Source organism: Cotesia typhae, unplaced genomic scaffold (assembly GCF_013202065.1).
Source record: "Cotesia typhae breed Kobodo isofemale line unplaced genomic scaffold, CoteBio_Ctyphae contig_22, whole genome shotgun sequence".
NCBI lineage: Eukaryota > Metazoa > Arthropoda > Insecta > Hymenoptera > Braconidae > Cotesia > Cotesia typhae.
The window spans coordinates 9,016,485-9,042,402 of record NW_027423728.1 but is presented as its reverse complement, the minus strand read 5'-3'; the positions used below and the strand labels follow the sequence as shown (position 1 = coordinate 9,042,402).

The window sequence follows — 25,918 nt, the reverse complement described above, 5'->3', positions numbered from 1 at the left end:
TTTATTGGAACATGCCATTTGCAACAACCCGGCGGATAGATCACAACAAACCTGATATTGTGCTCTTCGACAAGGCCACTCGTGACATTTATGTCATTGAGTTCTCGGCCCCGGCTGAATACAACATCTCAGCCAAAGAAGAGCACAAAGACAAATATATCAGGATCTCCTGTTTGAAATTGGCAAACTTTACCCAGGTTACCGTGTCAAGCTTGTCGTCCTGATTGTTGGCGTCCTAGGAGGGATGAAACAGTCTTTTGTATCCTCACTTGCCAAAGTTCCAGCTTGCTCATCAAAAGCTGAGTTCTTGGCAGTTAGGATGCAGAAGGCTGTTTTACTTGGTTCTCTCCGTCTCTTAAGGGAAATGACTTTGGCCTGCTGTGATCACTAACCGCCTTGTTGTGCGGAGTGGTCCAGCAGTAACGGACGGAGTTCAGGCTGGGCCCTCGGAGAATCGGACTCCGGGGATAACCCCCCTGAGCATTTAATAACAAAATAATAACAGTAATGATATGATGATAATTTTTATTATATTATAATGAAGACGATGTTTAGCGGAAATAATATTCAATCGGTAACGCTAGTTGTATTTCTACAAGTAGATGTCGCATAATGTTTAAAAGTTGGATTCTTCATCAATACATTAAATTAAGAGTATACATTAGTTATATTAGTTATGAAACTCGAAAAAAGGAAATACTAAAACTAATATCAGGACAGTTGACTAAATTAAAGAGAATTATCTTAAGTTAAATTGTCTGTATAGTAGTAAGTATTATAATAATAGGCTTTCTCTAAATTTATTTTAGTAACAACGTTGTCATTTACTCTTCCAACTGATGATTTCACAGGCATAATAATCTTAAATGCTATTTATAGTTTGATGACGCCTGTGGAATGTAAGCTTAATCGAGAGTAACATTTTTTCAGATTTGTGCTGTGTGATGTTTCTCATTCCTTTCCTCACCTTATCCTCGGTTTACTCTTCTCGTTTGACGATTAAGTAACCACTGCATACCATCATCATAACTACGTGGGAGTCAATTTCTTACTAAAATATAACAAAGTAACTTTGTTTTTTTAAATGACTTGGGCTTACAAGGTGTTAAAAATACAAGTTTAAATAATATTATTTCATCAGCTGGCTTCTGTAAATATTTTTTAGTCAAGTCGAATTTCATTAACCGATATCTTTTTATTTTTTATTTTTTATGTTAATTTATCTACAACACAATACTCGGTGTTTCAATGTTTAATTAGTTTTCCTATTTTTTGTTTTATAAATATAATTGAATGATTAAATTAATAGTTTGTTGCATCCAAATATTGGGTTAAAGTCAGTTTTCAATTTATTAAAATCATTAGGAATAACCTGATGGGCGTTATATATTCATATATATATATATATATATATATATATATATATATATATATATATATATATATATATATATATATATATTACATTTAATAATATGATTAATTATATTTCATACAGCTAGTTTGTCAATACAATATTACTAACTATAAACTGGTGATTAATTATATATTTATCTTTGGAAAAAAAAACTTGTTATTTTCACGCATTTGTAAATAATGATAGGTTTTAATATATACGACGATCACGATGATGATGATGATGATGATGATAGAACATAATACAAAGTTCAATAAGCAACTAGTTAAATTGTTGTCAATATGATGTGATGAGTCAACTTTTATTTTATTTATTTATTTATTTATTTATTTATTCATTTTGTTGTCATTTCATTTTTTAGGTCACGTGTGCTTATTAACTTTAATTGCTAAAAGAATTGAATCATCATTTACGATTTACTTATATTAATATATGACTGTCATTCTGCAGAATTTAATCGGATGAGAATTATCATTTGGAATGCATCATAAAAAATTAGATTGATTATTATTTAGTTCAACGGTATTATGTTTTTTGTTAATGTTAAAAAAAATTTTTAAATATATCAGATCGTTAAACAAAACAATTATTTTATGCTTAACTAAAACTAATAAGGATATTTAAAAAAATTTTAATAATTTTTATAGAAGCAAATATTTTAGCTACCTTTTGGTGTTTACATAATACGAAGAAAGTTAAATAAAATAGGAATATGTGTATGAGCTACTTAAAGACTTAAAATAAATCAATAAGTTAAAAATTCAAAAGTGCCGGGTAAAGTATTTTAAAATAAACAGATAAATAAATTATATAAAGGGTTACTTTAAAGAAATACACAAATAATATATGATTGAAAATATTTTTAGATTTATTAAAACACAATAAATATAATAAAGTTTATAAAGTGAAATAAATAAATTAAGAAAGCCGAGGCTGCTCTGAATAATTAATATTAAATAATTCCAAAGAATGAGCACAAAAACTATTTTACTGTAAAATGATAAGTTTAATGTATTTTTACATAAGTTTGTAAATTTTTACATAAGTATTCAAGCGTTTTTCTTTTTACGGTACATCGCATTTCTTTATAAAAATATTCAACACAACGTGTACACGCATATTCTAGGGAATATTTGCATATTTGAAATTATTCTGGGAAAAGAAAACTAACTGAAGCGTTACTCTTGTAGGAGGAAATACGCTACAATTCATTTTCTTATTTTGTCAGTTTCTTTTTATCACTTTCCATTAAGATTCGTTAATCGTGCATTTTACTTGTGCATTTAACTGAGTTGAATGTATAATATAATAAAGAAGAATTATTCAACGAAAAATAACAACAGCAAGAAAAAATAAAAACAATAATAATGGTTTAATAACCTTACGGTTGAGTAACAAAAACAAGTTCAATTAAATGAAGATTTTATATAACAGACATATAATATCTCAATATTAACATTGAAGATTTGGCCAGCTTGCCTGTTCAATATTTCTATACTTGGCGCATTCGTCAATGACACCGTGACCAAATGGCATTTGAATAATATTTATATCGTAATCCGTGTTTACAAGTATGGCATTTATAGTCGGTATTATTGAATATTTGGTTGACGTATTGGATGCCTTGTAAGCTCCTGTAATCGGATTCATTGATCCACATCTAGTCTTTGCGAGAATACAGGCCGTTGTATTTACCATGAGTTGGGCAAGTTTAATGTCACTTGCCGTAAAATTATCAAACATATCAAGGGACTCTCTAATGCAGGTCTGAATCTAAAAATTACAATTTATAAGTCGGTCATTGTTGTTTATGTTACATTACATTATATATATATATATATATATATATATATATATATATATATATATATATATATATATATATATTTTTTGTTTTAAATTATTTTAAAAATAATATTTTGATAAACTATTATACCCGAGAGACCTGAAGAAATCGCCTGGATAAATAAATTACACCTAAAATGACAATCTAGATTGTTATTACACAGACAGTCCTACGTACAAAGTGAAACCCAACTGAGATCCGCGTGGCGGATTTGACTTTTTCACGGTACACCAGATCTACTTGCCTTAAATTCCTCGTACCTTAACTTAAGCTTATCCGAGCCTCCTGTGTAATATTTACAGTATATACAATATTTACAGGGGTGTCAAGTACAACAATATTCAGCCATTGGATTTATTTTAATTCAACACTAATTTCTACTGCATTTATTGAAGTGATTTCTACTGCATCAGTTATTGAAGTGATTGAAGTGATAAATCATATAGTATTTGCTGGGAAAAATGATTAAATGCGTGCCGAGGTAATCTATAAATTATGAAAACATCTTTAATAAAAAAAAAAAAAAACGATCTGATTTGATTAATATTTACCAAAGAGTCCTTGTTGACTTGCCGGACACATTCCAAAAATGTACAATAAATAACAGCAGGACTGGAATTTAATTCAGAGTTGGCTACTGCGTTCTTCGTGTATCATTAATGTTTTATAGGATATAAATAAAATTATTATTTTATTGATTAATTTATATTACTAGTAGAGTGTTTAATTCGGAAAAAGTAAAGAAACGTTAACTTACTTTCAAGTAATCTTGGCAGTGTCCATATTCGCTGTCGCCAAGATAAAGCTCAGCGCACGAAGACATTGACAGAAGCATTGGATACCCGGATGGCTTATTGGTTGCTCGAAAAAAACACCCATAGCAAGCATCTCGAGTCAGGATATTTTCGTTCTGGGATTCGCTGCACAGTTGATTCAAAAGCTGAGATATTCTGACACTATTTCAACAAAATAATAACAATAATAATAATAATAATAATTGTGGTTGTCCTATAGACATTCAGATAGAAAAAAAACTTTTAGTAAGCTGATAGGGAGAAAAAAAAAAAATAATAATAATAATAATAATAATAATAATAATTAAAAAAAGATTCTAATTATTAAGTAAAAGTACTTGTTATAACTTCCCCACAATACTTTGGTGAAACTGTCATGAGTTAGAGCTTGAATAAATATTTTTTGATAAAGTTTACAGATGATAATGGTCATAAGTATAAATATTGTTATTTTCATAATTGAATATTGGAATTAAAACTTTATAAAATTAAATATTTAATAAAAGTGTCATGGGTTTGAGGTCTGTTGGTGGTTTTATACCTTCCTGGCTGACACATTCCCATGCGTGGGAAATCAGAGCCGTGACTGTTCACATTGATGGTTTATAAAAAAGTAGATTGATACCGTGTTAATAACAAAAGTATTAATCGGTAAACACTCAAGTGGGAGATAATCGAGCAGATCCATGGCATCCGGTAATCTCGTGAAACGGACATGTATTTATTATATTTGTTATTAATATTATCTGCTGGTATCTCTGCTCTGTAGATTATAAACCACCGGTTTTATATCCTACAAGCAAAATAATTCACTGAACAAAAATAAAAAATAAAATAAATAAGAAATACAAGTATAGTATTTGAAAGCGAAAAGCTAATACAATTGTAATGTTATCTGTGGTAAAGAGTAAGCGTGTTCCGAGTGTATTTACGGACTTTCTGCACCTGATGTTTACGTACGCGACCAATGGACGGACATTGGACACGCGACCTAGCGTGCTCACCTACACCAGATGCGCTTTTCCGCTGACAATCTTAGTATCGGAACCTACTTTTTTCACTTTATCTTGTTCTATTTTTTTATGGTTGATGTTGTTGTTGTTGTTTTTGTTGTTGTCGAGTGATAAAAGATATAGATATAATTATTTTAATGGCACTTGAGAGATGTTTAAGCCTCAGAAAACTCAAACAATGTCGTTCAAATGTTACACTCTACATAATTACTTTATATTATCTATACTAATGAATAAGAAAATATTTTTTCATAAGAACGTATAATATTTTAGCATATAATTAAGATAAATTTAATTATTACTAAAAAAAAATTAAGATTAAGAATCATTATTATTTTCAGAGATTAACTTTTATAATTATTGTGATAATCCATTTAAAAATTTTTAAATATAATTGAAAGTTAAATGTTTCTGAAATGATATAAATAAATAAAAAAATTTGAAGTCAATTCCGTGGAATTGACAGCTAATACTGAAATGAAATATAAAAAGTATAAAAGTACGAAAGTCTATTTAAAAATTAACTTGAGGAGAAATCGATTGACCTACGCCGACGTACAGAGGGAAATTAAAGGTAATTTGCTAATCCTGAATTTGGAAGGATCAAAAGTAAAGAATCAATGATTTAATAGGATAATAGTCCTCCAAATCTATTTGGGTACGTGTATATAAAGTCGGATGATTCACTCTAATTTTGGTTTGACAGGAAAGCTCTTGGGCTCGCTAGAATTGTACACTATATTTCTGCCCTCTTCTAACTCTCGTCGCGACGTATGTCTCGCCGCGGTCGGTCCGTCTGGCGTGGAAATAAATGCAACGTGTCCCATGTCCTACTTTACTCTTTTGGCATTTGTTTTTTGACGTGAATAACATGTATGGTCGAGTCTATTACGATTGAACCCCAATTGCTACCAAAAATAATGTTATAGCAATTGCTTTTCGAGAAAATCTGTAAACTTCAAGAATTCAGTGGACTTGGATTAATTGACATATTAAACCTAATAATTGTTGACAAATTATTTTATTTTGTAGAAGAGGCTATTAGGGAAGCCCAATAAAAATTATTTTATTGACGGTTTATCATTAATTATGTTTTGTATCGGGGTTTTTACTTTTTAAAATACCTGTTATTCACGCAAACAAAAAAATTTATCGTTCATTCAAGATCAATATAACAATATTAAAAAATTTACTGAGTAAAAAAAAACTAACGTTCGAATCTAACAATTATTTTGTTTTCTCAATTATTTTGTATTCTTAGGTTAAAAAAAAAAAAATTTTTCAACTCATTTTGAAGTTTAATTATCACTTATATTTTATACTTTTATTTTTCTGCTTTAAGATAAAAAAAATATAAAATCATTCTAAGAATATAAATAATTGATAGAAAAGTACATTTTTTATTCAGTACAACATATAATTTAATTTATATAATAATCACATACATTAAACAAGATAGAACTATTTTAAAACGTTAAATTATTGAGATGTAAATAAATGACAATAAAATTCAAAGTTGAAGCAGCCGGAAATAAATAACGAGCCAAACGTTACGACTTGTAAATCTTAAAATACTAGGTTACATCAGGAAATTGATAATCACTATCTGTATTATAAACTACTTGGTATAAATGTATGACAATAGCTTCATGTTCAATGAATTCAAGTTGTATACTTAGGCCTATGGGGTTTACTGTTTAATGAAGCTATTTTAGAGTAAACTTGTGTGTATACATCAGGAAACTCAGTTGTTACTAATGAGGGTATGAAGACGAATAATAATAATAATAATAATAATAATAATAATAATAATAATAATAATAATAATAAGAAGAAGAAGAAGAAGAAGAAGAAGAAGAAGAAGAAGAAGAAGAAGAAGAAGAAGAAGAAGAAGAAGAAGAAAAAAAGAAGATGAAGACTATCAGTATAAATTTTAAGTCTAGCTTATTGTCTGGATTTGGCAAATATATAAAGCTCGCTATTAAGAATGGAATAATAGTAACAGTTATTGGTTGCGAAGAAGAAATTATTCAGTGCGAATGGAATCAGCAGGGTTAAAAATAGTCACAGACAATATAAGGTAGATAGTTTTGTTCGTTAACTGTAAAATGAAATCGAGGAAATTAAAATAAAAATAAAAAAAGTAAATTTTATTATTCGATCTCACTGAATCGCATACCCGTTCAGAAAATTGGAATTCACCTCCTTTGGGTAGTATTGCTGTCCAAAGATCCGAGAATCCATAGTAATATCAATTTAAATAGAATAGGGTGAAAAGGCTCAAGTTAATAAGCCTGTCATTCTTTGATTTATTTAGTTATTTTCCAAAAGTTATTCATTATTATACTTTTGTTATTTATATATCCATTAAAACTTTGCTAATTAATTTTTTGTTCAATTTCTGATAAATAATAACATTAATCGTATTAATTGTGTATAGATTTCAGAAAGTTAAAGAAAACTGCCTTAGATAGATCATTCGACGCAATCATGCTAAATGGAATATAATCATGAAATATTATTGATTATATTTAATACATTCTACCATGAAAGCTCTATAGTTTGTTCTCTTTTGAGTCATTAAAACAAAGTAAATTGTAGATATTCTATAAAACATTTATTTTTTTAAATGTTCAAACGTTGATACCTTTAGTGCCGTTTAATTTAAAACTACCAACTCTGACATCAACGGAATAAAATCGATTGTTTAATAAAATTAATTTTAACTATTTAATTTTTTAAAACTCTTTGCCATTTTAACATGTCTAAGATGTCTTTAGAGAAAAATAACATTTAAAATTCATTTAACATTTAAAGATTGTAGGTGTTTAAAAAAATAATGAGTAAATATTATCAAGAAGCGTTAGATATTGATCAGAACCTTTAAAACAGTAATAAACAGAAAAATTTTTATTGATGAGTAAAAAACTATATGAATAATAAAAATATCAGTAGTAATCGTAGTACTAGTAGAGTAGGACGAGTAGTATGGATAGTAGCGTTGAAACGTTTTTATTTATTTATTTTTTTTTTTTCTTCTTCTTCTTCTTCTTCTTCTTCTTCTTCTTCTTCTTCTTCTTCTTCTTCACTTCTCTTTACTCTTTTCTTTCCTCTCTCGACAAGTATAAGGTAGAGGGCTGGCACATGACCCCAGAACGAAAAAAAGTAGGAGTGAATTTTCCCGCGTTGGAGCATTCGCGAATCGTATCAGGGAAAGAGACCAGTACAGGAGAAGGTCTAGCGGCAAAATACGCGTTCCGGAGGGATGAAACAGGGGAAATATAAAGGCTCGATCAATACTTGTGCACTCAGGACATAGCCGTCGCAGGATCGTCGTCGAATTGGGTATGTTAGTGCCCTAAAAATAATATTTATAATTTTATAGTTTATTTTAAATATCGATTGTAATCAAACTGTTGTATAATATAATCTAACTTTGTCATTTAGCCAAGTGTTTAAATTTAAACTTATGACATCAAGCTATGAAAAACTGATACAACCTGATATAACAGAATTTTTTCTGTGTTTGGTCAGTTTAAATAAATTATTTGACATGAATATAAATATAAAAAGAGGACTGAACTAGTCTTTAAGTAGTTGAATACTTGCCTTTGGATATTATGCCTTTTGAATTTGATAAAATAACCATCAATTATGACTCTGAACGGGCTTTGGGGTGACGGAAGGGTTTATCACGCTCCTGAATAAATCATCCTCTCTGACGCCCTTCTTATACGCTGCAGAACGTAAACGTGACGTAGTCTAGTGGGGGCGGATGACGTCAGTGGTCGATAAACTCACTTCTCCTTCTCGAGTACTACGCCACCCCCAGGACGGGTGCGAGTAGGGATTCGTTCGTTCAGCATACCTTGATCGAGCGTCCAAAGTTCCAGAGATGAGAGCTTACTCATATCCAGCCTGTGCCCTATTTTTTAGCTAACCCGCTTAATCTCGTATATCCTCGATAAAAAAAAGTCTTACTCATTTATATCCTGTATGACGAGCTGTTCCATATGGATTCTACTTCTGAGCTTTAGTCATAGCTTAAACCTTATTAAAACCTTTCCTTTATCGGGCTGGTTATTAGATTTTAACTTTAATTAGACGGTTACTTTTTTTTTTTTATACCTCCTCTCAGATATTGCTATTTCTTTTTTTTTCTTTTTTAATTGATCGTTTTATATTGATACATAGCTATAGAGTGTATTTAATTTTAATAAATATTAAATTAAACGATTTATTGTCTTCCCCTGTTTTCTACACAACAATCTCTCCCGCTAAATTGTCCTTTAGTTGGTTTTATTCCTTAGAATTTTTGTTCAAGTAGAAACTCAATTTATTCATTAATTATGAACTTTTATAAATGTCCCTACTTTATTTTACGGTTTATTATTATTTTTATTATTGTTACTTGGGTTTTATTAGTTATTACTGGAAACTTTTGGGTATTAAAGTTTTTCATAAATTTTTTTTCGATTTAATCCTTGTTTCTGTCATTCAGACTTTTGATGTTCATTTTTAGTTTTAGACGTCGAAATAAATAAATTATTACACTTTTTGAGAGTTAATATTTAAATTTAATGGATGTCAAGCCTCTAATGTGAATTGCAAACTCAATTTAGAGTCCAATTTTTTTTCTAGAATGATTGAAAGAGATATTAAATAAGGATTTTATGAAATTTTTATTATAAACAAAGTGCGGTTTAGTTTTATAGAACATTTCATTAATGATAGTTGGGAAAGAGCAATAAAAAATTATAGTTCTGGCGAAGAAATATCTGATGAAGAAAATATAAAATAGAGTAAGAGTAAAGGTGTCCTTAGTCTGGTGAATATAGTCGCCACCCTGTCTGGGTCATCGCGTGTCAACCCTATACTAATATAATATTCTAGGGTAATAAGACGCGCGATGCTTTAAGGTAGTCTTTTTTTTTTTTTTTTTACAAGGTTATCGCTTAACAAGCTGTATTTTGTAAATCATAAATATTGATTGGATAATTTAATTCTGTTTGATCCAACCACTACTGTTAGCATTATAATCATCGTAAAAAACTTGAAAATTCTCAGGAAAATATAATTTTTTGGTCAAGTTAATAATTAAATGATCAATAAATACCTTAAAATTTAATTGCAAGTAACTAATACCTTTGAAAAAAATATTTAAGTTGAATCGAACTGAAAATGAAGCTTATAATTAATTTAAAATTATTATTATTATAAGTGGGGGAAAAATGAAACTGTCATTTACCAAACTATTGAATTTGATATTAACAATCGTATCGACGATATAAAAATGTCAAGAAGGAAGACGATCGACAAAAGATCAGAGGTTTTGTAATAGAGTTAACCACATAATTGCCGGTCCTGTACTATATCAGAAGCGGGATCGACACGGTTGATTTTAGATAGAAATTTCTAAGGACGTCTGGCATTTAACGAGAACGGACACACGCCCTGTGGGCCGCGATCGATCAGTAACTGAGTAAGTGGACAAAAGAGCGATAGCGACGCATCGGCACGCCCGTAAAGGGATCCATGCGCGTCATACTGGGACTTTCAACGTTTCCGGAGTACGATATACCAATGTATGTGAGTGGAGAGAACTATTATACCTGAGAGTCCATACTTGTGCAATTCTTAAAACTTATTATTATTATTATTATCATCATCATTACACCGAAAGTTCACAGGTTACTGGGGCATACTTCCAGAAACAGCAAAGTTCATAGTTCACCACGATAGTGACGGTAATTGCTGGTACCTTTTTTAAATAAACAGACAGTGTACTTGAGAAGGCTTTTAAGCAATCAGAGATAAAACTAAGTGCATTAATGTTGTTAGTAAATTAAAAACGCAGACTTTAAACGAAATGTTGTTAATTTTTGATGTAAGAAACTGCCATAATATATATATATATATATACATTATTATTATTACTGTTACAGTAGTAGTATAGAGGAAAAGTCAAAAAAGAGAAAAAATAAAATGAGACGGGAATAAAGGAAGGACGTCGTAAAAGTAACATTCACGATTCTCGGATTGTCGTAAAGCTGCTTACTGTTTTCGCACAGCGAGCAACTTGCAAGAGGATGGTAAGCAACCAACCGAGTCCACACTCACTCTCTGTTGTCGCATAAAATGCTCGAGTACCGTCACTATATATATACGACTTCAACATCCGATGGATTTCCTGGATAGTCTTTACTTCTACCGAGCAAAAAATTATATAAAACCATCTTAATCTTAAACCCCTATTTGCGATATTTAGGGCCGAGGATTAACCGAATAGAATCCCCGTAACTTTATTTCCCTCGCGGATATACTTTTTTATGTTTATAAACAATGTCCGTAAATGAGGAGGACTGGAAAGTAATGTAATTATCATAGTTTAAATTAAAATTTAAAAAAAAAAAAAAAAAAAAAAAAAAAAAAAACCGTTATATACCCGCTATATTAATAGATGATTGATTATAAGCTGGATATTCTGCAGGTTCCGATCTTTTGTTTAATTAATCGATAAACACTCATCCAAGTATAGTTGACAAGATAATTTCCGTAAAGGACATGATCAGTTTTACGGAAACGTCACTCCGCGACTTCGTTCGATATTGCGTAGGACTCGAAATATATCCAATCGACATTTCGCATTTGACAGAAAAAATAATTCATTATAACGGAGGAATATAGGACTCAAATATTTATAAAATAAGAGGGATTATTTTTTTATTGTAGGTAGTCTTTTCTTGTACACTGATACCTCAAACAATTTCATTAAGACATCATTTATTTATTTATTTTAAACTAATATTTCTTAAAATTTTTTAAACTATCAAAATTCATGAAACTTGGAAAACGTATGTTTTAAAATTATTCAAATATTTGATTCGAATTTCGAATCGAATCGTACTATTCGATTCGATTCGATTCGATTCGATTCGAACACTATTCGCACACCCCTAGTATAAAGTCTGGGGTACATTCATGTGTATCGTTTGATTTTCATCAGACCGAGCCTATCCCACTAACATGTGAGGGAGAGTAAAAGGGTGGATCCTTGTGGATCAATAGTCCCTGTCTGGCCTCACCCTACAGCTCTAAACCTCAGTGCCCTCATTCGCCACCGCCACGACTCGTCTTGAAACTCAACTCCCGCGTTCTCATATCTGGTGCTACGAATATATATATGTCCCTACTTTACACTTACACCTTTACGGTGACAAACTCCTCGAGGGGTATTTGCTACAGTTCATGACAGAACTCTGCACAGTAGACTCCACCAGCCCCGTCAATGTGGTTGACCTATTTTTTTTTTTTTTTTTTTTTTTTTTTTAATGGTTTCACTTGCTTTGTCTCTCTTTATCTTGAATTTGTTTTTCGTTTTCGCTCTCACAGTTTGTTTATAATAACATGACTCGTGCTTCATTTTCTACATTTACTCTGGGAAATCAAAATTTGTGTAAGCTCTGAAATAATTTAATTTTTCTCATAAAAGTCAAATCAGAATTTTATGATTTGTTTAAAATTCATCCATTTGATAGTGTATTACTGCATGGAAAAAAATTACAGTCCTGTCAAAATTAAATAACATTCAAAATTTTTCGTTTAATTTTATAAAATAATAGTTTTACCCCGAAAAACTTTTATTTATAAATTAATTAATAGTTCTAAAGCGTGTTTAAATAGCTTTTAACTTTCTATTCATGGAAAATTCAAAATAATATAACTTTATCACTGTTTATTAATACAATGATAATAATAATAATTTTTGATAAAACTTTTCACTCAATAAAACAACATGTTGGATTCGCAGTTTATGGGTAGTTTTCATCTGAGCGATAAAACAAACAATTAATCAGCAATAAAAAGTTGGCAAATAAGATAGTGTTAAAATATTTTGGCATTAGTATTTTTTGCACTTTTTTAAATTTCCAATACGTTAAGCTAATACTCAATTTAAAACAGTGGATAAAGGAAAAGTTTGGTAATAAATGACCATGTCAAGTAGGTGCCAAACAATGTTTATTACCACACCACGTATTCTTGATGGAGTTTTTCTAGGTTTAATATTTTTTTTATCTTATGCAGAGCAGAATATTTCTCTTTTTCACCCCTAAATACCTTGTCTCATTCCATTTAACGTGGCTCATAAAATTTTTTTTTATGTGACAGTTAATTCTTGTCCGTAATCCTTCTTTTATGGAAATCAAGCGTAATTTCCATGTACTATTAAATCATACATATAATTTAAGTTTCATACACGAGAAAATTGTAGAAGTGGTTAAATTATATCTACGAGAATAGCTTTTTATTATTATTATTATTATTATTATTATTATTATTATTATTATTATTATTATTATTATTATCATTGGTTCGTTAATTTGTACGTCAAGGTTGGATCCGGTGATCTTTTTCACTTAGAAAATATAGGATGAGAGAAATCCTTCCAATACACTCTAGTATAGGTATTTTGGAAAGAAAAGGCAGAAGCGCCTCTTCACTTTTCGGAATTAAAGGTTGATGGACATAAAAGAAGGAGAATTTTTTGTACTACCGACACTCTCAGTACTAAAGTGCTTCTTAACCACTAAAAGTTCATTTAGAATTACTCTAGATGAAACTAAATAGAAAAATATAAATTCCATTACTTGTTTGATTTAATTTTAATTTTCAATGACATTTCTTTTTTATTAAGACGGTGCACGCAAAAGTAAAAAACGATTTATCAATTTATTCATTCATTTTCAAAAAAAGTTTTAATTTGTTAAAATTAATTACTAAAAAATATTTATGAAAACTTGAATTTTTTCTTATAAAGAAGATTAAGTGGTTTATATTTTAAAATGACAAGAGTATTTGATTAATTATTTATTATTTATTATTTTCAATAGTAAAACTTATTGCAATATCTAATCCGTCTTCCCCTTGAGTGATGCTCATTGAAAAATAGGTGATAATATGACAGATTGAGAAAAATTCCTCGCTTTTCTTAACACCGTGGTAATATTTCAAGAGTCCCTTGAATCTGTTAAGGCTTAAAATTTAATCATTATAAATTTAATTTTAAATTCAACGATAAATAATAATAAATACCCAAAACCAATAAATAATCTACAGGAATCTTTCTTTATTAAATTTGTTGATGGAAGTTTAGTATGATCAATGAATTATATTTTTTTTTTTTTTTTTTTTTTTTAATTCCCACAAAGCATCTATTAAATTTGATTTAGTATTAATAGTACGACAATTTAGCAAATCTTTCAAGCAATTAATTCATATAATAAAATTGTGGTATATATTGTCTGTAGGAGAAAAGCACATTTAATTAAACACAGAGCTTAAAATTATAAAATAAATATTTATAGGTTCATTCATTTAGCTTAGTGAAGTAACTTTTGAGTGCGTGTTACGGTATATGATTTGGCTTGGTCCACTCAAAAGGCTCAACTCTAAACTCTTGTAGAACCCCTTCCATTTACTGTTGCTTTATCACCCTTGCACAGCCCCTTGACTACTCATTTTATGATACTCGATGTAAAGTTGCATTTGAACATTTGTGTTATACGAGTTTTAATAAATCGTCCGTATTTACAGGGAAACTTTCCGCGCTAGGCGCGGGCGCTGGCAGGCACGTTCAAATCTATATTACCGGCGTCTTTTCTACCGACCACGCCCTGGATATTAATGTATAACAAGCGACCACGTTTTTTTCTTTTTTTCTTTTTTTTTTCAACCCACCGGATTTTAATTATAGTTATTGTCATAATCAATAATATAATCATAATTATAGTTATAGTTATAATTATATGGTAATGTTCGTGACGCGTGCTGTTTATTAGTTGTCGACGTTTTTACAGCTTCAGGTGATTACACTTATTTATTTATTATAACTAAACCGTCCTAAAGAGTTCAGATCTAAGACTCAAGACTTACTTTCCTCTTCTCATCCGAAGAGGATTTTTCACCTGATCTCTGTGAGATCTGCTACGTGAGATTATTTGACTTGACTTTGGGTGGAGAGCAATGCTTTGGTCATGCCCTAAATGGCCTAACATCGAATGAATCTTAACATATTGGTAGTGGACGGTGAGAGGATAAAGAGGATGATAAAGAAGAGAGAAATTGATTATTAAATAAATAATAGAAGAGCAGACATACTTTTAAGAATAAAATAAATTCACTTTGGGAGAACTGTTTGTATACCAAGTAAAGAGAAAAAGCAGATAGTCTGGATCAAAACTAGCTTTCTCGATTCCGAGTGCTATTATGTCCAGACACCTCATAGTCTATGGTATGCTTCGGTTACCCCTTCGGGGTAGAAAGTGTGTGAGGGCGTGAAGGTCCACGGGGGACGAAAGGTTCCGCCTGCGCCAGGCTTCTAAGGGCGTTCACCCAACAGGGCTCCAGTTAGCTTCAGACACAACAGACGCGCATCCCTCTTTCTATTTTTTGTTGAACCAAAAGTACAGTACCCCTCTGAGAATCCTCGTTCCCAATTCTGTCCATTCAGTGGTGATCAATCCGGTAATTCTCCTTAAATAGACACCAATTCTCTAATCCTTGTTTATCTTTTAGGTTAATCTGTTTTTATAGTGACAACATAAGGTCAATAATTTTTAAGACGCAAAGATGTAACTTTAAAAATTCTAAATTTCTAAGAACATTGTAATTTTTTTCGATCCTTTCTCGTAACCTTGTAATTTTTATTCGGAAAAATTTTTTTTGTCATAAAAAAATATGTATCTTTTAAGAAATTTATTAATCAATCTTACGGATCTGTAAGATAATAACTTAAGAGACTCCCGTAGCAATATATGGTAACTGGATTAGGTACTTGCGTCTTGACGACGTTTTGTTGATATTTTCTCGGTGGTTGCGATAATCTAACTAAACTGTAATCTAGTACATATGTTACTCTTTTGTTATGATGTCTATATATCTGTTAATAAAAGGAAACGGGGGATGGGTTATTGTATATTGTATATTGGTCTTTGAAAGCAATTTAATCCAAGTACAGTAAACTTGAGACACTAATTCGATCAGTTCTCGGTGTTCTCGGTGTCAGAGATTCACTGAGATGAGACATTGTTCAGAATCTAGTGATGCCAGCTAGTCCCCCAGAGCACCCTCTGGATAATTGTTTATCTAATAATGAGATATGTTGATATGATTTCTATAGGGAAAAAAAAAATAAAATTCCGTGTTGTTTTATTAAAGAATTAAAAGCTGTTGTATCAATTATTTAGAGTGATCATTGATGATATGCTAGTTATAATTGGGTAGATGTAGATGAATGGAATTTAGACAATCTATATATGAGTGTATGAGTACTACAAATGATAAATAAATAAATAAATAAATAAGCAAAAATATAAGTGGTTGGATAAAGAATATAGAATAAAAATTTTAGAGATAGCATCGGCCTAATAAATATCGTAATCTCATAAAAAAGCAAAGAGAGATCGAGCATACATATGAAGGTTCGTAAGCACCTAATGTGATGTATATTCTTGGAATCTGTCGGTGGTCGACGGCGAAATTTGGACACAAAGAATATAATCTGTGGACTAGTGGATTCACCGCGTGTACAACATTCTACGGCGCCTGGCACAAGAATAAAAACCCAAACGAATGAAAAATAACTTAAAAAAAAAAAAGGAAGGCATAGTCAGGAAATAAAATAAAAAAACTCGAGGATCGAAAAAGATTAAATAGAGGAGGAGAAGGATCACGTGTGCGGGTATTGTGGACAAAGGAAGAAATGTGAGCGCCCGAGAGTTATTTATTGGATCCCGCGACAAGTAACATCCAACATTTTTAGTCCGCTAATTAAAAATAATTTAGTGATGAAAAAATCGAAAAGGACGATAAGCAAATACCAAATTGTATTCATCAGATTTTTGGTGGAATTATCAGGACCAAGTATCAGGGGCCATATTTTTTCGATTATTATTGAGAATTTCGATACTAAACTAACTTGATTTAAATCGTGAATTTCATATTACAGGATAACAGCATAACAGCAATAAGTGAAAGCATATAGAAAAGATGGATGACTCACTTTATGACGAATGGCGTCTCGAGTGTCGGTTTATTAATAGAACCGGCGAAGGCTGAGAATAAAGCTCCGTGATGGAGCATCTATTCCTAGATGTAGAGAAGTGTAGCCTAGTTCTTTATTCTAACCGACGATCTTGCAGTCTCGTACAACTAACAAGTATTTATAAATTCGTAATAGATTCATGAGTAAGCATTATAAATACAAAATGAACGACATGAAAAACGGCATGATGCTCCTCTTGTTGCATCTATAAACAAACGCTTCTGGTGTCTCTCATATCGCTTTAAATAGGTATATATATATATATATATATATATATATATATATATATATATATATATATATATAGACAGTAAAAGGTAACCAATAATAACTTGGAATCGGTCAACTGAATGAGATACAAAATTGATACAACTACATTAGAGAGCGTATAAAGAAATTAATCGCTAGATACCAGACTGACGACTCATTCGCTTTTGTATTTTCGGAAGAAAACGTCCATGAACTCTTTCACCTATTTCATTCAAGTAATTAAGCCGATATTTTTTAATTTTGTTTTTAATTTTTTATTTTTTTTTTCATTAGCTTATAAATATTGAAATCGATTTTGTGGAATATTAAGCTAGTAACCTCTAATATATAAATACCGATAAAATTAACTAGCAGTAGACTGCTAACCGGATATGTAAAAAGTGTGATGGTGGTGTTGATGTATGCTTTATCCTTGTTGCTTTTTGTCTAGGTAAATTCTCGTTATTTGGTCTCTTTCGGTGGCTCACAGAGCAGCTCTTTCTGTTATGTTGACGTTGATTATTTTGGGCGATCGTCCATGAACTATGGACTCGAGATACTTTGGCTTGTGAGGGGCAATAGCACAGAATAATAATAATAATAATAATAATAATAATAATAATAATAATAATAATAATAATAATAATAATGACAGTAATAATATTTAAAAAAAAAAGCAAAGAAGATACCAGAGGAGACAAAGGTGGTTAGTTGGTAGCTTCGAGAAAGAGAGCGCTGTTGAGTTTAACAACCCAGACAGACATTCGCGGATCTATTATGGCTCGATGACTGTATGCTTGTCGTAAGCCGACTACAGCCCGTATTCACTGGTATTGAGGTAACGAGAGAACCCGAGAGCTCCCGAGAGCCAAGTCTCCAATAAAACTCTTGTATATAAAGCACGTGCAGGCAAAAGACAACAAGACAAGATGAGAAATGAGAGACGCGTAAAGGAAGCGAGCCTTTATGCCAAAAAAATCTTCCCATGGCAATCGGCGGCAATGGCTCCTTGCTCCTTAGAGCATTCGTTAAGACAAAGACCGAGAGAGGATCAGGTTGGGCTGGGTCGTGCGTTGTGCCTTGGGGTCGTCGTCCTGCCTCAAGGGGAAGGAAGGAAGGAAGGAAGGAAGAAAGAAAAGAAGGGAAGAAAGGAAAAAAGAAAGAAAAAAAGGAGGGGGGGGGCCTCGATGAAAGGATAGAAGATAATTCCACTATTTTTTTTTTTTTTTTTTCTTCATTACCAGCCCCTGACGGTCTTATTGAGGAATCTTTTCATCCAGAAAAGTGTCAGCGTATGCAAAAATATTTCTAATACTAATGCTAACACACCAATTAAACCTCTTAGATTAAACTATCGTCTAATTACTATTATTCTTATAATAATAATAATAATAATAATAATTATTATTATTATTATTATTATTATTATAATTTGGAATGCCACACAAAGTTTACTCTATAACTCTGAGTCTTTGACTGTTATAAACCCACCAGTGCGTCCCAGGTCATTAAATGCCACCAGACAACTTCCTTTCTGTTGACGCGCCAGACTTTGGCATCACTGTTAAAATTTAATGTTATGCTCAAGAAATAAATAGTAAAACAGCCGTATTGTTCTGACAAAAAATCGGTCAATCCATGATCGCCAGAAACAATTACAATGATAATAATAATAATAATAATAATAATAATAATAATAATAACATCAGACCATAACATCAGGTCTGTAGGCGAACGACGTAGCCCGTGCAGTGGGCCAACTACCCACTGCATGGAAATAACTGAGTTACCACAAGATACCAACTCAGAAGTGCTCCCCACAACCGGTCCTTTTCGGATGAGGACCATTCATCAGGTGGGAGGAGCACGCCGGACCCGATGAATGATGACGACCCTGGCGCCTTAAGGACTTACTTTAAGTGGACGGAGGAACTGAGAGTCGATCTCTTGGTGTGCTACCAACGTAGCGAGCCGGGGGTGAGCGGCTATATGGCCCGGATGCACACTCTTTGGAGTGATATGCATCCGGAGCTAGCGCATTTTACGCCCAAACACCTGCGTAATTATGCCGCTCATCTTCGGCGAAATAGAAGATCGCTTGTGCCGGATAGAAGGCAGTCTAATAGACTTTCCTTTCCGGCGCAACTACACCAAGAGCGACGCCGTTCCTCCTTGGACAACAACAATCCCTTTGTAGGACGGCAAGTAAGTATATCTAAAAAGATAACTTACTCCCAACAACAGCTTGACGCGGTAAACGAAGATCTCCGTGCAAACATCCTGGAGGATTCCACCCTGCTCACTGTGAGCCAGGTTGTGTATGGTGCAGCAGTTTCGGCTTTTCCGAGAGAGAGACAATGTCTCTCGATCGAGGCAAGGTTGAAACAGCGCATCTCACAACTTGGCTTGAAAATTGACATGTCCCGGAAACAGGTCTCCCGCATTCAGTGTGTGATTGAGTACGACACAACTCAAACACCATACACGCCCCGAATTCGGCGCATTGCTGCTGAACTTCGGTGGCGTCATCACACACTGAACAAGAGTACTCTTCATGTCATCAAGGAAGAGTCTCTTAATAAATTGCGGGCTCTAGTGGCTGCTAAAAGTCATTAGAGAAAAGGCTGAAGCGGTTGGTCGACAACTCGTTGTTTCGATCCAGCCCTTCACGGTTTCTGACACCAAAGACCGATGTTACCGGGAATTATCCAACACCTGAGCGGGTGGAAGCTTTTGGACTGAGTTGTATGGAGATCAACCAAACGTGAACGCCAACACTCCAGCTCTGCACGACTTCAAAGTATTCTGTCGGGAACACCGTCGACAGAATGCTGATGAAGAGAGCCCTGCAGTCAGTGTGGATGAAGTTCGTTCAGCTCTAAATGGCAGCAAAAATTGGGCTGCCCCGGGACCAGACGGCATTAATGTCTTTTGGTGGAAGAAGTTTACTTCTACCCACCTCCATCTGGCCCGCATATTTACATCATACATTAGAGCTGACGATCCGATTCCGGACTGGCTTGTAGAAGGGCGAACCGTACTGATACCTAAAAAAGGTGACTTGTCTGACCCTAAGAATTTCAGGCCTATCACCTGCTTGAATGCGGTTTATAAAATTTTTACAAAAATTTTAAATAACCGTATCTTGCAGCAGATAGAGCCTGTATGGCAACAGATATATGAACAACGTGGCAGTAAAGAGGCCTGTCAGGTTGCAAGGAGAACCTGATAGTGGATCGATGCGTCTTACAAGATGCGATCTACTATCAACGCAACCTGTCAATGGCTTGGATTGACTATCGCAAGGCATTTGACTCAACTCCACATGAGTTGATTTTATATCTACTCAAATGCCTGGGAGTCAATCCCGAAATAGTGGAATGCATTCGGCGTACAATGCAGCTCTGGCGAACGCGATTTCACATTGGAAGTGGAAACGCATTGCACGTAACCGGAGTTGTAGAGTACAAACGAGGGGTCTTCCAAGGCGATTCCTTGAGCCCTCTGCTGTTTTGCATTTCACTGCTGCCTATATCTGTTGTTCTCCGTAAAACTCATGGGTACTCTGTGGGGCCTCCGGGTGATCGAAACTATTCGATTACCCATCTGCTTTACATGGATGATCTGAAGTTGTATAGCGCTGATAAAGATCATCTACAAGCGGCCCTCAACATCGTAGCAGAGTACACACGAGATGTCGGAATGTCTTTTGGGTTGGACAAGTGTGCGGTCGTACATCTGGCGAGGGGTAAGTGCTCTGATACTGGTGATGATGTCGAATTAGTGGATGGGAGCGTCTTAAGCCAATTAGACGCCGGGGAGTTGTATAGATATCTAGGAATGGAAGAGCACCGCATGCATGCGGTCTCTGAAGTCCGAACAACTCTCAAGAGCGAGTATGTTAGGAGACTCCGGAAAATTTGGTCCTCCGAACTTTCCGGCAAAAACAAAGTCTCAGCTACTAACATGCTCGCTGTCCCAGTCTTACTATACTCTTTCGGTGTCCTGAAATGGACCCGAAAGGATTTACGAGATCTCGACATCAAAACCCGTAAGATCATTAATATGAATCGGAGCATGCACCCCAATTCATCAGTCGCCAGATTATACCTCTCCCGGTCCATCGGTGGGAGAGGTTTGCAGAGTTTGGAGCGGCTTCACGACCGTTTGGTCCTGGGTTTAACTCACGAAGTTGTCAATTTCACTGCAGACGAGGATGACTTTCTTATGCAAATTGTACATAAACATGAAAATGCGCATAAGGGGTCATTCTTGTATAAGGCAGCAATATATGCGGCAAGAACCCTTGGTCTTGGAGAAATAAACGCTCTTATGGAACTCCGAAAGGAGGAATTTAAGAGCGTCATCAGGAACGCCGAGGAAAAACTACTCCTTGGCGAACTGATGGACAAGTCCATGCACAGCGTGTTCTTTAAACACGTGCGTGATCATGGCTTGTCCATCCAGCTGACGTTTTCCTTCTTAAAGTCAGCGGGCCTGATGTCCGAGACTGAAGGGTTCATATTTGCCTGCCAAGATGGTGTCATTAACACTCTTGAGTACCGTAGCAAGGTGCTCCAGGTGCAGCTTCCGGACACGTCCTGTAGGAGGTGTAGACAACATCCGGAGACGCTTATGCACCTTTTGTCGGCATGTCCAGTGCTGGCGAGAGGTGCATATATCCAGCGTCACAATGCTGCCCTGAGAGTACTGTACTACTATCTTCGTCATTGCTACGGTATTGACGTGACACCAGTGCTGCCTTATTTGCCAGGAGATATTCCCCAGGTTGTTGAGAATGACAGTTGCAAAATTTATTGGAACATGCCATTTGCAACAACCCGGCGGATAGATCACAACAAACCTGATATTGTGCTCTTCGACAAGGCCACTCGTGACATTTATGTCATTGAGTTCTCGGCCCCGGCTGAATACAACATCTCAGCCAAAGAAGAGCACAAAAGACAAATATATCAGGATCTCCTGTTTGAAATTGGCAAACTTTACCCAGGTTACCGTGTCAAGCTTGTCGTCCTGATTGTTGGCGTCCTAGGAGGGATGAAACAGTCTTTTGTATCCTCACTTGCCAAAGTTCCAGCTTGCTCATCAAAAGCTGAGTTCTTGGCAGTTAGGATGCAGAAGGCTGTTTTACTTGGTTCTCTCCGTCTCTTAAGGGAAATGACTTTGGCCTGCTGTGATCACTAACCGCCTTGTTGTGCGGAGTGGTCCAGCAGTAACGGATGGAGCTCAGGCTGGGCCCTCGGAGAATCGGACTCCGGGGATAACCCCCCTGAGCATTTAATAACAAAATAATAATAATAATAATAATAATAATAATAATAATAATAATAATAATAATAATACCTATAAGAGGGAATAAAACGAACGGGTTGATGGGTTGTTTTGCGAAAGCAAAGTCTGCAGACTTGCATCTAAATTGACCGGTGTCCTTCGGCATCTTTTATGAGATTGGTTCCAAGAATTTTAGAGTTCGTGCGCAAACAAAATCCCTTTTTATCACCATTTTCGGTTCTGTTGGTATATCTTCAAGGCTGCCCGAACATTGCACGTCTAGTCATTAATGGGTTCAACAATTTAGATTGAAATAATAATACTTTTATAACATATAATACTTATAATGTTTAATAATTTGGGTGAAAGAGGCTGCTCACGCCAAGGTTTGAGTCGAAAAAAAACAAGCAACACACTTTTGAGCGGAGTAGAAACGTGCGAATGTGTAGTTTGGAGCATAGTTTAGTCGTTGCGGTAGGTTTTAGTTAAGGCGCCAGTACCATTCCAGTTTCAAGGACATGTTGAGGGGATTCACATTTAGTTTGGTTGAGCGTTGATGGCTCTGCTCTTAAAAAAAAAAAAAAAAAAAAAAAAAAAAAAAAAAAAAAATGCATTCGACGAAATGGTGAATTGACCTATGAAACCACTGTATATGTATAATGTAATAATGTAAACATTGTCTGGGTTGAAACGGAGACGAGGCCGAGGACGAGAACAACTCTGAAATTAAGAAAAAGAAGAAGGAGAGTGTTAACATTTATATCTTTCACACGATATTTTTATAATAACTGCTGCGCAGACGATGAGTGTCCCATGTCTTGAATCGTTCCAGGTTGGTCAAGACCTACCGCAACATAAACAGCAAAACTATAGAGTGTTCACTTGTGGTTGAGTCTCATATCAGCTCAACCAGCTTACAGACCCGTGTGACATTTTCTGTCGTGTGTTAAGCTAAAGCCAAACACTGGCTCCTTTGTTTTGTCGATTCGACGCCATGAGAACCACGTGTTTGGCCTCTCACGTTTCCCGCCAATGAAACACGCTCGACGCTACAAATACAGTCTACCGTCTACAATCTGGAGCTCTGTTTATGCATGTCTTTTAATGTACTGGTTATATTACTGGTTCTTGATTGTTGGTTGATTCCCTCCTCCTCCTCCTCCTCCTCCTCCTCCTCCTTCTTCTTCTTCTTCTTCTTTTTCTTTTTCTTCTTCTCCCCTGCCACAATTCTTTACCTTTCTCCATGTTTACCGCACCAGTGTATTGTTAATTTAAACATTCTAGACTGTGTTTTTATATAATTTGTCCAAGGTTATCGACAATGAAAAGGAGCGACATTAACATGCATAACATATCTATCTAATTAAAGTCTGTATCCAGTATGTGTAAACTCTAGTGGGAGCAATGAAAATTGACGTTTTAAGTTTTAAGTTGGCTTTGATGCGGCTTTCTGCTCCCAGCTCTCAGCTCTCAGCTCTCAGCTCTCAGCTCCTGAGAATCAAGTCTCTAGGATGGTGCTTCTCCGATGTCACTGACGGGAACCAACACAAACTCAGAGAGTAGAGGGCAGACGGCCTACAGACAGTCGAGCGTGGGGACAGAGAATGGGTTCAAATACCTCGTTGTTGAGCGCGGGAGCCTCTCTGCGATTCATGGAGGCGTGGAATTTCCGTCGGAGTGGTAAGCACCAAGGCACCTGGACAAGTAATCGCTTCGTTGCTCACTTTCGTATGCTCTACATATATTTTCATTTATATTTCGATCATTTTATTCTCTAGGGAGTAGAGTGAAATCTTATTATTTCATTATTGATTGATAATCCAATAATTATAAAATATTCTATAGATTACAATACTCTCAATTATATACAACAGACTACCATTATCATCATTTCCTTTGTAATTTCTGATAGTTTTTATCGAGATTAAATTATCAACTATTCACTCTCCGTTCTTGTTTTGCTCATAAACTTGAGAAAAATTTTAAAAAGGCATTGTACGAGCTCGATAATGAAATGTCGAACTACTAAGTGCCTGATCATAGGCGGAACCTCTTTTGCCCGATTTAATTATCCCGTTTAACCTTCTTCAGCACATTATCGTTAGCTCCGACCTCTTATGTTCTTCATCGATTAGCCATATTAAGTTGAAATTAACCTGGAATTAACACTAAACACTGCCTTCGAGAATCTTTAAATATATTTTTGTGAGATCGAATCCAATTTCTTAATTTTCTCCAGAAAATTCTTTGATCAAAAGGTAGCTGGTTTAGATTAAAAATTTTTTACTTTAATAAGTTATTTATTAATCATTTATCTTTTCTGACTAGTCACTTGAAACTTTAATAATCAGTTATTGATATTTAAAAAAAAAAAAAAAAAAAAAAATCTGTGTATAAGGAATTTATATAGATTAAAAAAAAAAAAAAAAAAAATAACTTAATTAATAAATTTAAAAATAAAAATAAAAACTCGGTATAATTCCTTAAAACAAAAACTTAGTAGTTGAGTACCACTTGACCGTTGGTTCCCACCTTGTCGCCAACTTGATGATCGTTTCCCGCCATAATGCGCGCGCAGTTGCGTGCGTTATTCTTATTTTCTTTGGCCTTCCCTCCTTTGGCTCGAATAGGGCATCAAACTTGGAGTTTACACACTTATACACTCGACAATCAACAACTGTAGGGTCCTTAAACTCATGAAATTAAGCACATGTGTAAATGTGTGAGTGTATGTATGTTAAACTAGCGTGTAGACTTTTTCACAGCGTTTATTAACCGGCCGTTTTCCCGTCTCCGATTATAATGTCCCCTTTGGAGGCATTCACACGACGTTTTCATAACCTTTATGACTCCGACAACACCCGCATGAAAATAAATAAAGTCATTATACAGTGCCCACTGAATTTATAAAACTTTAGCAATTCCCACGGAAAATCAGTCTGCCTGCACAAGTCATAGACAACGGGTCATGGGGTTCTATTTGTCTGGTGTAGGCTTAACGCTTTGCTCATCTCCCACACATCTTAATATATAAAAAAAATATAAAGAGCAGTAAATAAGGCTTGATAATCTTTATAATGAGCTCACAATGTTGCCCACGTTAACGTTCACGTATCATCAGAGATATTTATTCCTCCTTTTTCTTAGCTGTTTTTTACAACTCTATCTTTTTCTATCGTTTTTTTTTTTTTTTTTTTCCCTTCA

General features: G+C 33.9%; 2 protein-coding genes across 4 annotated transcripts in view; one reads left to right on the top strand and one right to left on the bottom strand.

Moving 5' to 3' along the window:
• Positions 1–25,918, top strand: part of Pdk1 (Phosphoinositide-dependent kinase 1) — an 89,675-nt gene that overhangs the window by 2,980 nt on the left and 60,777 nt on the right. The window contains exon 1 of one of the 2 annotated variants that reach the window (XM_074238593.1): positions 3,718–3,744. The exons of the other annotated variant lie outside the window; for it this stretch is intronic. Coding sequence (XP_074094694.1) covers positions 3,733–3,744 — 12 coding nt within the window. The 5' untranslated portion in view covers positions 3,718–3,732. Of the gene's footprint in view, positions 1–3,717; positions 3,745–25,918 lie in introns of those variants that run through there. 2 annotated transcript variants of the gene reach the window in all.
• LOC141524583 (uncharacterized) lies at positions 1,902–25,027 on the bottom strand. Of its 2 annotated transcripts, none has more exons than XM_074238595.1 (5): positions 22,787–25,027; positions 4,599–4,850; positions 4,021–4,219; positions 3,815–3,907; positions 1,902–3,190 (listed from the first exon to the last, which is right to left on the bottom strand). In XM_074238595.1, the coding sequence occupies exons 2-5, from the start codon at positions 4,619–4,621 to the stop codon at positions 2,870–2,872; spliced, it is 636 nt and encodes a 211-aa protein (XP_074094696.1). In that variant the 5' UTR covers positions 4,622–4,850; positions 22,787–25,027; the 3' UTR covers positions 1,902–2,869. The 2 variants fall into 2 exon arrangements, with proteins under 2 accessions (XP_074094696.1, XP_074094697.1); XM_074238596.1 differs by lacking the exon at positions 1,902–3,190 and adding an exon at positions 3,613–3,749.

Coding starts and splice junctions, on each gene's coding strand:
- LOC141524583 (XM_074238595.1), bottom strand. CDS start 4,621: ATGGGAATGTGTCAGCCAGGAAG. Junction 3,908..4,020: donor ACTGCCAAGATTACTTGAAA/GTAAGTTAACGT, acceptor TGATACACGAAG/AACGCAGTAGCCAACTCTGA. Junction 3,191..3,814: donor AAGTCAACAAGGACTCTTTG/GTAAATATTAAT, acceptor TGTAATTTTTAG/ATTCAGACCTGCATTAGAGA.